The sequence below is a fragment of the Rutidosis leptorrhynchoides genome, chromosome 8 (genome assembly GCF_046630445.1).
Source record: "Rutidosis leptorrhynchoides isolate AG116_Rl617_1_P2 chromosome 8, CSIRO_AGI_Rlap_v1, whole genome shotgun sequence".
Classification (NCBI taxonomy): Eukaryota; Viridiplantae; Streptophyta; class Magnoliopsida; order Asterales; family Asteraceae; genus Rutidosis; species Rutidosis leptorrhynchoides.
In genome coordinates this window covers 366,211,872-366,226,082 of record NC_092340.1, presented here as the reverse complement: position 1 = coordinate 366,226,082, position 14,211 = coordinate 366,211,872, and the positions used below count along the sequence as shown (strand labels likewise).

General features: G+C 33.6%; 2 protein-coding genes across 2 annotated transcripts; one reads left to right on the top strand and one right to left on the bottom strand.

Moving 5' to 3' along the window:
* The first annotated feature begins 4,205 nt into the window (after window positions 1-4,205).
* On the top strand, window positions 4,206-7,434 carry LOC139861859 (uncharacterized). The gene is made up of 9 exons (XM_071850383.1): window positions 4,206-4,334; window positions 4,424-4,499; window positions 4,577-4,666; window positions 4,747-4,829; window positions 4,924-5,031; window positions 5,435-5,572; window positions 5,713-5,818; window positions 6,483-6,694; window positions 7,040-7,434. Exons 1-9 carry the CDS (start codon window positions 4,248-4,250, stop codon window positions 7,106-7,108), a joined length of 969 nt encoding a protein of 322 aa, XP_071706484.1. The 5' UTR covers window positions 4,206-4,247; the 3' UTR covers window positions 7,109-7,434.
* Window positions 7,410-13,851, bottom strand: LOC139861858 (uncharacterized). Its single transcript, XM_071850382.1, has 18 exons — window positions 13,232-13,851; window positions 12,960-13,070; window positions 12,806-12,862; window positions 12,635-12,708; window positions 12,446-12,545; window positions 12,271-12,344; window positions 11,973-12,171; window positions 11,833-11,886; window positions 11,673-11,728; window positions 11,552-11,590; window positions 11,242-11,383; window positions 10,763-10,947; window positions 10,611-10,678; window positions 10,449-10,521; window positions 10,073-10,134; window positions 9,372-9,977; window positions 8,405-8,984; window positions 7,410-7,803 (listed from the first exon to the last, which is right to left on the bottom strand). Exons 1-18 carry the CDS (start codon window positions 13,313-13,315, stop codon window positions 7,542-7,544), a joined length of 2,826 nt encoding a protein of 941 aa, XP_071706483.1. The 5' UTR covers window positions 13,316-13,851; the 3' UTR covers window positions 7,410-7,541.
* Between the last annotated feature and the right edge of the window lie 360 nt (window positions 13,852-14,211).

The following is a 14,211-nucleotide window of genomic DNA, read 5'->3' as shown; positions in this document are numbered from 1 at the left end:
ATTCTTTGTTGCAAGTGTTGTAAGGTGCTTTGAGGTAACAACTTTATAATTTATTTAAGTTGTCATTAACTGTATATATTCTTTGTTGCAGGTATTGTAACGTGCTTTAAGGTAACAACCTTATAATTTACTTAAAATGTCATTAGCTTGTCACTTTAAGGTAGGTTATGAATATGTGCCTCTTTTATCTAATCTTATTTGTCTTTAGCTCACATGTATCAGTTTATAAAGATAAGTGTCAACTCAGTAATAAAGTAGTATAACTGGTAGTTTATCACTCTAGATTTGTTATCTTTAAAGTTCCTATTAAAGATTTTGCTATGTAAATAAGAGAAAAAATCTTCAAATTTTTGCACGATGTTATTTGTCCCAGTTTATTATTTTTTTGATAGTTTTTTGATTTTGTTCAACAACTGTAATGAAAGAGTAATACAGGGCTTTTTAGTGAATCAATTGTCTTTGACCATTTTGTTAAGTATTAGTTTATGGTGAGGTGATACATGTATCTAATGATCTGGTGGTTGTGTTTGTTTAACGGATTCAGCACTTATCTTGGGGATTTGAAATTTTGTATTTTTTTCTTCGTTGATGAAATCAGTCTCACTTAAATGTTCGGATCATGTGAAGATCAATGAATTCGATGAAAAAGCACGTCCATGGAAGGTTACACCAAATGAGTTTCATTGTGTCACTTTAAGGTGAGTTCTTTTCTTTCTTGCATATCATTAAGTTTTGAACATAATCTTATCTTCAGACTTAAAATTTACCGATGTATATGTACAATAGGGCAACTCTAACTGATCCAAACATTTAAGTTTTAAGAATTGTTTTTTGCATAGGTTATACACTATCCCATAACATGTAATCAAGGGGAACACACTCGAAGCAATCAAATGGTTCAATTATAGAAAAGTAATAGTATGTCGTACGTAATTTGAACATTGCATTTGTAACCTATCTACCAAACTTATATAACTTATAAATTCGTAACCGGGAAAGGAATATTTGATAGAGTATGTTTGATAAATAAGGATGTTTTGGTTGAATGTTAAATGTTGTTTGCATTTCAAGTGTTTGATAAAAAGCTTGAATGGTATTTTTTTTCCCATAATGGCAATCAAAAGAACACTATAGATGGGCAATCAAAAGAACACTATGGATGGGCTCATATTTCTTTCACTTACTATATAATATCGTCTATCATATCCTTTAGTTTTTTTATAGTTTCTATTAGTTTTGCTGACATAGCTTCTATACTTTTGTTAACCTCTTTTAGTTTTGTTATAATGTTGTTTGAAAAACATTTCATAAAAAATGTAATACATTAATATTACAACTGTATGTTTATGACCCATATTACCACTTGTCATAGTCAACAGTTGTATAGTCAATAAAGTTTAGTTCAGAGCTTTATATTCAACCCATGTCTTATGTTGTACCAGGCTGCAGAATCAAGAAAACAACTTCTTCAAGCACTTGCAGATTCTAGACTTGAGCTTTCAACTATTCTTGCATCTCTTGGAGAAGAGGGTTGAAGACAAAAAACATTAACAACTCATATTCGACAGCGCCACCGAAACCCCTCTCGTTCGCATAGCTTCTATACTTTTGTTAATCTCTTTTACTTTTGCTATAATGTTGATTAAAAAGCATTTCATAAAAAATGTAATCATTAATATTACAACTTTATGTTTATTTCATCCACAACAATACTTGTGATATTGTTTTTATCATATACTTAATTGATATAACATTTTACGATTCCAGTTTGTTTGATTAAGAGTAACCGTGCAACGGACGGGCTCTTAAATATTTTTATTATATATTTTTATTATGCTTTTTAGCGTCTTCCAACCGAAATCATATACTTCCAGGCCTACGTAGTGGTAAAAGAGTAAAGTGCTACAATTTGGCAAAACGGAAATACAAATGGCTGTTGAAAAAAGAGAACTCAAAGAAATCACCTAACCTCTGTGTGTCTTATGGATTTAGGCATTTTCCTAAGGAAATTCGACTAAAACTTAACACTAGATGTTTATTCAATCACCACTTTAAAGAACGTGCATTTTATCTTATGCATGTTTTCTATAGTAACTATCTTTAAATTGTCTCATGAATTAATGTATGAACAACTATTTTACATTTTATCTTATAATGTATGAACAACCAAATCTGTGTATGTCATATGGTTTTATCCTTTTCGAAAAGAATATCGGATCAAGGTTGGCACAAAATGTTTATTCAATTAGCGCTATAAAGAGCGTTCTTTTTATTTGTTTCATGTTTGCATGAATGAATAACTTAAGATTGAGTTTTGAATAACTTTATGAAAAATGAACTTAGCAACACTTTTATGATATGTATTATTTTTAGATTACAAATACAACTCACAACATTACTTACAATAATGATGATAGAGTATCGTTAGTTTATATACAACTGAAATATACTATTTAAAAATTTCGAATGAGTCCCCGTGCAACGCACGGACTCATAAATCTAGTAATATAATAATAATAATAATAATAATAATAATAATAATAATAATAATAATAATAATAGTTATTATTATTATTTTTAATTATTATTAATTACATTAATTAATCTTAAAATTCTTATAATCGAAATCATAATCATAATAAAATATAAAAAATTGCATACTTAAACTTCAATAACTCTAATTCGACCCAATAGATTTTGCCAATAATCCTGTCCAGAAGATTAAGTAGCAAACAAAATGAAAAAGCCCAAAAGGCCCACTAAAATATAACTTCCAAAGTCAGAATACGACACCGTTTGATAATCGTTCTATCCCGACCTCATCTTCCTCTTCCTGAACAACAATTAATAAACAAAATCACGTTCTATTAAAATATCAATTCCCTTTTCCGAATCGTGGATCGGGAAACAGATTTTTATTTTCTCTCTCACAATGGATTCTATTAAACCGCCAACTGTTTGTTTGATCTTACTAATCATTTCATCGATTCTGTGCTTACAATCTAGGGTTTGTAATCAATATTTACATGATCTCTGTTATAGTTCTAGCTATTAATTTAGTTGTAATTTGATTTAAATTGGTTAATTAATTATACATGTTTAATTTTTTTATTTCAGGCGGATGGAACCGGTTCAGTTTATTTCCTTGATAGCTCAACACACCACTATTTGAATTCCGCTTCATCTCAGGTATCAAATATTTTATTCAGATTTGATGCTGTTTTTTTCTGCAATCAATTTTTGCATTTGTTAACTGAATTTAGGTATTATATTAGTTAATTCTGTTAACTAGTAATATAAATATAACTGATTATGTATATCTAAGGTTAGAGAATTGTCTAGACTCTAGATGCTATTGAAACATGGTGGTGTTTCTGATTGATGCCTTTGACAATTATTTGTATGTATGCTTGACCTAAAAGAGATCATGTTCAATAAAATAGTAATTGTGGTATTGGTTCTCGCATAGTCGTTTTAGGCGGAGGCGAAGTCAGGATTTACTGATAAGGGAGTCAATTCACGAAAATTAAATATGAATATAACATTTTCATAAACAAATCGTAACTATTTTAAGTAAAAAAATCATATCATGGAGGCTATTATTCATAATTAGGGGATGTTGCAATTAATTTACAATTTTTAATACATTATAATTGGCCTATTTGAGGAGTTGAGGGTGGCAGAGCATCCACATGCATCCCCTTGTCTCCGTCCCCGCCTCTGGTTTCAGGTGTTATTTTGTGTGCTTAGAACCAAAATTTGCGTCCTTTGTTATATCATAAATAAATAATTAAATTAAATAATGATGAGCTTTTGGACTCAAACAGGATTGCCTCCAAGCTAAATGGCCTCGCTTGTATTTTTCTTATTAACATCAATAGTATAGCAAGTTTATATGTGGTTAGTTGGTGATTCGAGTCTAGGACTAACGTATAGTCCCAATGATGTTCAAGATATGGGTCCTAACTCCTGGTGAAGTGAACCAGGTATATGGTGATATTGTCTAATTCATAGGTTACTGGCGAGTTACACTCTTTCACGTTTGACACTTTACTTAGGTAGAAAATGATGATTTACCCTCTATCTAAAGCTATTGAGGTAGGATTTAATAAAAAACAAAGAGGAAAAATTATAATTTATAATTTATAAATACACAGTCACTATAATTAATTATTTTTATACCATAAGGTAACATCAAGAGTACATTATAACAGCTGGTTTTAATTTTCTTTCTGCAGTCCAAATCAATGTCACTTCTAGAAGTAGGTGCTGCTATATCAGTCTTGCTTGGTTTCGAACCTCCTTCTACATTGTCCTATGCGAGCTCAGAAAAGGCAACATTACTTAAACTTCTACAGATTTCTTGTTTTTGCTCTTGATTATTTCTGTTTAATGTGATATTAGAGCCTTGTTTATCTTGCAGTTGAATGAGGTGCTTATGGCTAACCCCTTTATTAGACCTCATGCTGTCTTCTTGCTTGAGATTAATGGATTCGGAGGTACCTAAATTCTTGGCCATCATTTCAAAACGTACTTTTAAATGGAGTATCTTTTTAAACTTATTAGGTGCATGCAGATAAGCAGCTTGAGGTTGGTTCTGATGACGTTTTCAGTAGTGCTCTAAAGAGTGAAGTTGTTACCGAAGATGCAGAAATTCAACTGTCAGGTATGAGATCTTATGTTTTGTTGTGTGATATAAGGAATTATTCATATGCATGACCTAAATTTGTACACGTATACTTGCAGACGAGGATGACGTGTCTCTGGTCTCTTTAAATGAACCCCTTTCTGCGGATATGGAATTCACCGATAAAGATTTAACTGACTTTGTTAGTTTTTACTTATATTTTTCGTTACTCCAATTGTACCGTATATTCTTTTATTAGCATTTATGGAATGTTTTGCTATTAATTGTCGATTCAGGCATCTTGGTTGGGTGGATCATATGTTAATGTTGCATCAGAGCCATTGACTGGAGAGTTAACTGTCCCCTTGGCGAATGATGTGCAGTTAAAGCTTCATATGTCAAAGGTTGTTATTTCATCCTTTTTATCTATTCATACTTATGAATGCGTCAATTCAGGGTTATGTTTCTTTACCTAACGGTTTGAGTCGGTAAAACAAATAAACAGGTAGAAATGAAGTGAGTCAAATGGATAAAGTTGTCAAAAGCGTTTTATTATGCATAAACCTTTTAATTCATACTAATGTTTAAGAGATTAGATTATCATAGTGAAATTATTATATGTTTGAAATTGTATTTTATCACACAAAAATATACACCTAAGAAAGTTTTTGTGTTAGAAAATCTGCCCGGCTTGCCCATTTTACATTTCAAATTCTTAGGTATTTGTGAAGTCTATATGTATCATCATGGCTAGATACCAGTTCCTCTGTATTGTTATTTGGTATAAACTTCCTCTTATACTTGCAGAAAGCAGATCAAGAATTCACAAAAAGCATCATCTCTCTTATCCGCAATGTCGAGAGGGCAGTACAACTACATGAAGATTTAGCTGGACGTTCACCTATGCCAGCAGAATTAATCAAAGGAAGATTTGACGGGTTCAAGGTAATAATAATCTCTCTTGTTTTTGGAGTAAACTTGGTTTGTGTTCGTTTCTTATCACAATCATGATACCAATTATGTTTAGTATCCGGATGGTTTGCTTTTCTATCTTACTTTTTTTAAGTAACGGTGATATATTATAGGCTTTTCAAGAGCACTATGGAACAAATGATATTGTTCAGAGAGGTGCTGAGTTGTTAGTGACATCAGTATCCAAGATATATGACTTCTTGCAAAGAACATACGAAGGTCATTCTTTTTTCTGTATCACTGATTTTTTATTATTATTTTTTTTAACTGAAACACAATGTACTATTTAATTTGCGGCCCCTATTTACTGCTAGTTGCTTTTGTTAATTTTTCAAACTATCAATGGTTTTTTTATATGAAAAAACGTGAGTTATATTATATTGAAACCACTGTTGTAATAAACCCCGATTACTCCCCGTTACTCATTTTAAGAACAATCCGTTCCGTTGGGCCGGGTTCCTCCTGGGCAGCAGTTGGGGCCGGTTATGCAACTGTGGGATGAACGCGTGGGTGGTTAAGTCCCCCTGGCTGATCCCGTACTGCTGTTCAAAAAACAATTAATGGATCAAAATTGGATTTGTTGATTAAAGTCGGTTAAAGTCAAAATTGATCAACATTTTTCATGAATTTTAGAGTTTATGAACTAAATGAATGATTTTAGACAATTATGTTAAACTTTATGTTTATGTTTATGGTTTTCTTCTATATTTACACATAATTTTGAAATATATTGTTTAAATGTATAAAAAGTACAATCCGATTAATCCTCGAATTGCCGGTTACTCCATCCAAAGTCCTGATGGGTTAGTCCCCGAATAACAAATTTTGCAACCTTGATTGAAACTTTACAAATCAATATAATTCTTTTAAGAGGCTGATGCAGGTCAAATTGTTGGGGTTGTTGTTTTTAACGGTTCGCCTGCTGAAGAGTCGGATATGATGCTAAGTGTAAAGTACACTACACGACCATCTCCTCGCTGGTTAGAGGAGAAGGAGGGATCACGTGATTCAGTTTTGATTGCAGAAGTGCTTCTCGTTAGACGAACACTTGCATGGATTACTGGCATAATTCTTCTAATTTCCACTCTCATGGGGGTAAGTTTTTTTTTACAGTTTTTGCATCCGTTCACTCGTTTCCAGATAAGTTTTATCTCTGATGACCAAAACATAACTGTGCCTGTTAGAAATGTCATGCATTTTGAAAACGATTGCCTTATTAGCACACCCTATCATTACTTTAGAATGATTAGAACCTACCAGATGTAAGGTTTTTTCTAACGACACGACAAGGTGCATGAATGTGTTGTACAAACCGGTTAATGTTGACTAATGTTGACTTTTACTTGACGGTTATTAAAAAGTCCAAGTCTTTTTTGTACCTTAACAACAACCCGTTTGAAAAATCCAAGATGTAATTCCTAGTTTTTTATTTGTGTACAGGTATGGTTCCTCTTGTATATGCCAATCACAAGGGACACTCTTTTGTATTCTAATGTCAAGCTCGACTAAAACGGGATATTAAGCATCAGAAAGGGTTATTGTTCGTATGTGTTGCTCTTCTATTCTTACATGTTACGTTCATTAATCAATTATCGAGCTTCGTTCAGAATTTTAGCTTGGATGGCTATAGTTGATAGCAGATACCAACCAATTTGTGGCTTGTGACGATAATAATAAGACCGGGAATCACCGTTATTACGTTTTGCGTATTTGGCTGTTTGTAGTTACAAATTCTTTCTTGATACATAAGTTTTTAAGTTCTGTATTTTATAATAAAAGTTGCGCTTGTATTTTTTTGTAATCAGCATCAATCAATCAATGTTATTGTATTGAAACACACTTTTATTTATTGATACTCTGAATAGAGAGATAAATATCGAGTTCACTCATCACTAATTAGCATTTGCCCTTAGAGCACAAACCAACATACACTAAACGAATACTAGCATGAACAACTAAATACAGTGTGGCTAAAGCAGTTGAATTTATGCGACATCTTTCTAACAAGCCTATCATTAAAAGAGGTTCGTGAACTAAGCATAGGTGTTTTAATCTTGTCCAATACGTTTGCACCCGGTGTGCCAAGTACGGCCTGGGGTGCCGTTAGAGCCCTTTGCATAGCCCAGATCGCAAGCGGCCTCATGTACACCAGTGATCGGAAACTACCATCCATTGTCCATCCCTCCGGTGTCTGAAATGCATATCTGCATGAACACACACCATCACATTTAGAAAGGAAAAAAAATAATAATAAAATAAAAAAATACAGGAGTTCAAAAATTCAACCCATTTACTTCGGGCTGATTTGGGTTATCTTTTATTTCTAAAGGATCGAACATAGATAACCTTAAGAAGATTTTGCTCACGACAACCCTAACTGTTTAGGGTTATACATTGATGTAAACGCCACCACTAAATTAATAAGTAACCGCTATGCCAACTGTGTAGAGCGCGTTAAGAGTTGTCGTTAGCAAAATCCTAAAAAAAAAAAAAAAACTGAAGGGAACGGTCAAATGGGTCACAGAGATTAACAGTCATCAAATTTATAATAGATGAGCCAACCGTGTTTCTTGCCAACTCAACCCGAACAAAAGGGTCAAATGGGTCAAACAGGTCACACAGGTTAACAGTCGCCAAATGGGTTATCTTTTCAAAAACAAATAATGGACGGGTAACCGTGTTTCTTGCCAACTCAACCAGAACCAAACCCCAAGATTACCATTTTGACCGGTTACCCAAAGACCCGGCCACTTAGCCACCTCAACCCAAAATAGCACCCAAGCTGAATATCATCAACGCGCTTACCCAAACCCATCTTCAGACCAACCAGCAGTAAATATCCCTTCAGCAGTCGTAAACCCCTCTTGTTCCATACCCGCATGAATCATAGTGGCTGCAACACCATACGTAACCCCAGTCCACACTTCACGAGACTGCATACACGTTTCATCCACTTTACCATTCGGATGCATACCGTTAACCGCTCCCATACGACCTCCTTTCACTTTCATCACATTAAAATCAAAAATCTTCTGTAACGAACTTTGAATCTTACTATCATCAAAAAGATTCGGTAACCCCGAAGATGCCGTATACCACTGACCCGCTAACTGATCCGCCTGAATCGACTTACTAGTACTACTCGACCCACTATCATAGTTAAAATACGACCCGTTCCATAATTTTGATTCAAATGCAGTTTTCGCCTTTACAAATTTCTTTTTGTATTTTTGAGCTGAGATTTTATCGTCTAGTTGAACCGCCATGGCGGCTGTAGCTTGTAGTGCAGCAATCCATAAGCAGCCACAGTATGCACTTATTCCGTGAACCGTCCATGCGTCGTACGTTTGATCGGGAAAACCGTCGTTTTCGATTAAACAGTCACCTGTAAATATTAGTAGATAAATCGTGTAAGATGTGTGAGTTTGCCATTTAAAAAAAAAAAAAAAAAATTAAAATAACTAATAAGACATAATTACTGACAGTTCCAGTGGTTTCACTCAAATTGCTAAAATAGTACCTAGACTTTTTTTTTTACCGAGATAGTCCTTGAGGTTTCCAAAATGTTGCTGACATAGTCCTTTTGTTACTGAGGGTGAAACCACAGGAACTATATCAGTAACAAAAGGACTATCTCGGCAACATTTTAAAAACCACGAGGACCAAGTAGATAAAATAACCCTAGGGACTATTTCAGCAATTTGGATGAAACCACAGGGACTATCTAAGTAATTATGTCAATTAATAATTAAAAATAAAAATAATCAGTCACCGTCTCGATCGAACTGGTCCATGTAATCCATAGCAGCACGAACTGCGGGCCATACGTCCAATCCAAACGATAAATTTCCGGTTGCAGCGAAATCTCGATAAACTTGAAGTACAAATTTAGGGTTTAGATCCTTCCATCTGCTTGTATCGTGTATATTATACGCATTCATTTCATGCCATGGATCATGTGTTCCAAGATCATGTGGGACCGCACCCTTAACCTTACGAATTCCATAGTTTCCTTCAGCAAGAAACTTGACTTTTCTTGTATCTTCGGTCAACACGGCTCGTGCGAAATCCCGTTGTATACTGAGTTCGATTTTTGGGAAAAGTTCAAGAAGAGCAAATGATGCGTAAAAATGAACATCGTAAGTACACCACATTATGTACTCTACACCTTCGAGATACAAAAACCGTCCCACATCTTCTTCACCGTCATGCGCTGATGTAAGCAAATTTACAGAATTCGTTTGACCGTCAGAAACTTCGGTTTCATCGTCGCTAGAATTTGTAAGAGAAGTTCCGTATTCGTGTGGTAAATCGTTTTCAGTTTTTACCCTTGGTAAATGTCTATCACTCCCAGAATCATCTGATGGTACTGGGGTATCTGAAATATGATATACACGTCGTAAATATTAATTACATAATTTATATTTATATTTACATACATAAACGAAACGTAGATCACAAGTCCAAAATTACCAATCCAAATTGTGCCACCAGCAACCAAAAAATAGAGTTCGTTGAATAATGTAAATTTGTACCTGAACACCAAATACCATATCAACACCAATCCAGCATAAAAATCAGATCAGTCCAAGAGGTTGCAATTTTGACCCATTAACTAATGAAGAAAGGGTAAAATGGAATGCAATTCATCTCTAACGGGTTAAGAGTAACTCAAATACAAGTTTCTAGCTAATATAGTAAGCTAAGGGTCGTACAGATTGAAATGTATTCAAACTTTATGTTAAATGCCACATATTAGACACACACACACACACACACACATGTACGTTTGTGTGTGTGTGTGTGTGTGTGTGTGTGTGTGTGTAACGTCGCCTTGACAAGAAGTTACCATTCTGGTAGGTTGTCGTTTTGCAATATCGGATTTTGCCATATCTCAATATCTTCTTCCCACTTCTTATAATCTAACATAAGCAAAATTCTCGACATTAGAATTCAATATAACAGACAATAAATTCGATGTGCATAGAATGTAGATAAAAAGAATGCATACTTGTTAAAGCATAATGAACCAAATCCCCAGCCGCCCTCTCAGATGTACCGTAGTATTTGGTGTACCTCCTACATAAAAAAGCAAACAATTTGAAATGTAAGATTTAGCTTGAAAACATCACTTTTATGAATTTGGAGTTGGATTAAAATAACCTGTGATACGATTTTCCTTTCATGAATTTGACTTTTGGGGATGACCATGCGAGAGCAAAAGAAACAGTGCACTTCCCGTTTGGTTCAACCCATGTTGAAGCCGACACTGCAGCACAATTAGCCTCCCCTGCTGATGACGGAAAACTTGGTCCGCCGTTAAAATTCTCTCGGTCAAAATGTCCATCCTATATCAAGAAATTATATTATATATAAATCATAATCATAATATAGACCATTAACAACAGAAATGAACTTAACTAGCAGATAATGGCTCGCGCGTTGCTGCGGGAAATGGTATTGCTCTATACTTTAAACCCCAAAAAAATACTTGAAAAAAATTAAAAGATAAATAAATGCGTCATGTTGACGTCAGCGAACAAAAGAAAGTTGAAGAAATTGGCAAATTACCAATATACCTCCACTAATGAACAACACCAAATGGCACTGTTTAGTGTGTAGTAACAAGATAGATATAATACCTCTGTCATTTTACCCCACACGTCTTTTGCGGTAACACAGCTTTCATCAGACAATCCAAAACTTGGTAACACAGTGACATTTACGTTTTGAGTTTCACACGCAGCTATAGCAAAAGTAACAGGAGGGTTCTCTTTGGCCGTCCTGCATATAATAATAACCATTAAAATCTTTAACTAAATAAAAACAATTATAGAGTTTCCTTAGTATTACTATCTAGATAATCTATTTTATATTATGTTAATCCGTTTGCTACTTAAAAGTTTGTCAGATAATTGAAATTAATTTAAGTTTTAAGTTTGTTGAACTTACTTGTGATGTAGAAGCACACCGGAGACACCATCATCACCTCTGTTTACATAATAAATAAATGTGAGGAAAAAAATTGATAATTTGCGACAAATTTACAAACGACAAGGTTAATAGAACTCACATGAAAGGCTCATTGACATGATCTCCTGAATAGTGGGACGTTCCTCCGATCGAATTCTATATGACAATAAAAATTTATAGTTTAATATAACATAATCCATAGTGATACTTTAACTGCTTACTATGTAAAAGGTCATTAATTGAAAAAAAATCGAACATACCGCCCATGTGAAGAGAAGGCTGACATGCGCCCTTTCCTTCCCGGTATTAGCCAACTGACAAAAACAAAGAAAAAGTCTTATAAATCCGTTTAAGTGACAATTAAGTTACAATGAAAATATACTTGAAATAAAGGTAATACCGTGTAAACAAAAACAGCGGTTGGAAGACTACTGTCTTTGTAATTATGAGGTAAAAATGGAGAAACTTGACGACATGAAATTTTGAGGTCCGGGTCAGGTTCACCGTTGTAAACTGTCCATGCTCGTGGAAATAAAGCATGGTATGTCGAATTATGACCACTTAAATTCCATCCCCATGATGATAAACCTTGATCAGGCCTAAAAGATAATTAAATCTACATAAAGTTAGTAACTTTATTACATAAAAAGAAAAGATTGTGAATGTGATATATTTATGTTATATTCTAAGTTTCTTACCCTCTCCCCTCACATTGTCCTTGTGATAAAACTGACGCGTACTTTTTACTCCCACCATCTCGCGAGATAAATATCTGCAGTTAGATGTAAATTATCACGTACTTATTACTACGTAATCATTTGATTAATATGTAAAAGAACGCATTTACATGGTGAAAAAAGGAAAGATCTTTACAGAGAACTGATTAGCCATCATAGGAGATGGCTCACATGAACCGGGAATTATTTGAAATTGCCTAAACTCTCCCCTAAAACCTCTGGTTATACTACCACTTCTGCAAAAATAAATAAATAACACGTCATGCTCGGTAAATTGTAGAATACCAAGTAAAAGCATCAAAGCCATTGTTTGTTCAAAACTTACCCCATCCCACCAAGTGGGACCCCTTGGGTCGCGGATGGTTTTCCTTCTCGGTTAAACGGATCAATAGGTGCTTTCTGCATAGACCAATTTTACTCATCACACTATAAAAAGTTACCCTTCAATGAAAATGATTTGCAACATCGAAAGAGCTACAAGTGTTAAGAAAGTTACCCTTCCATGAGAGGCTTCTTCCCTTACATATGACCAAAGACGTATACCAAGTCGAATCTGATAATCGATAATTTAGATTAAGATCTGTATAAGATTACTATCACTATTTCACTATTGCTATTTATACAGTATTAATAAATGCTATAAAATTTACCATTTTTAATGCTTCCATGAAGGTAACACTGAATTCTTTAAGAATACCAGCATTACTGTTTAATTTTCTTCTCCATGCATGTTCTGGTGGGGCACCACTATCAAAATCAAGCTGCATACAACAATCAAAATACCTTAAAACTTGCAAACACAATTAACATCAAAATTCTAAATAAATCAAAGACCAAAAAGTCAGCTCTTTCACATGTCCAAATTTTGGATATTTACAAAATTAGAACGAAAAAAAATAAATAAAAAATAAGAAAAACTTACAAGTTGAAGAGTATTCCGGTTTACAAATTCCTCAGCTGGCCATGAATTCTTTCTATAATGGAAAATATTCTTCTTCTTAACCATTTTTCTTCCCCAATTTTGAATTTATCTCTATATCTATATCTATATATAAATTTACATAATTTTCTCTCCTTATAAATTTACATGATGATGATTTATCATACAAATAAATAAGTCAAACTTTAATTCCAAGTCTCCAGCCAAAGTTGACCTAACTGGAATCGTACGGAACAAAACAGAATCTTTTGAGAAAACTCTAGACTATTGAATTTAGGGATTAGGGTTTGCCGGAATTAGGTCTGATATCATCAATAAATCGTACGGAGATGAAGAATCAAGTAGGGCAATTGTGATCGTGAACCAGTAGTGATCATTAATCAGCAATCAATTGAGTTGATGGAATTCAATTTAGAGTTGATTAGAAAGGTGTAAAATTTGAGCATTTGAGATCAATAAAAGATGATGTAATGATGCTACACCTGTAGAAAAAAAGGATATTGAAAGAATTATGTAGAGATTATTATAGTCAAAATGATTGAAAAATAAAAAAGTAATTAATTGATGATGATGATGTTTTTCGCAGCCTATTTGTGTGTGTATATATGATTTGAAAATGATATTTGAATTGAATGAATAGAAATTTAGGGAGGTCAAATTTGCTGTAATGTGAAGTCAAGAAAGATAGGGAGGGAAGATGATGATGAAGAAAAGTGTTGTTGTATTTAATTAATAATTAATACTGGTATCAATTAATTAATTAATTAATTAATTTAATTATACATATGTACTAATTTATTTAATTATTTTTTTGGTAATCATCCAAGTTTATATTTTTATATCTTGTTAGATCAAAACTTGTTGATATTTTTGTGTTTGAGTTGTGTCACTCATTTTTTTTCGCACCTACATCAAACTTGGTTGTTAAAACCTACCAACTTTTCTAGATTTAATTTAACAAG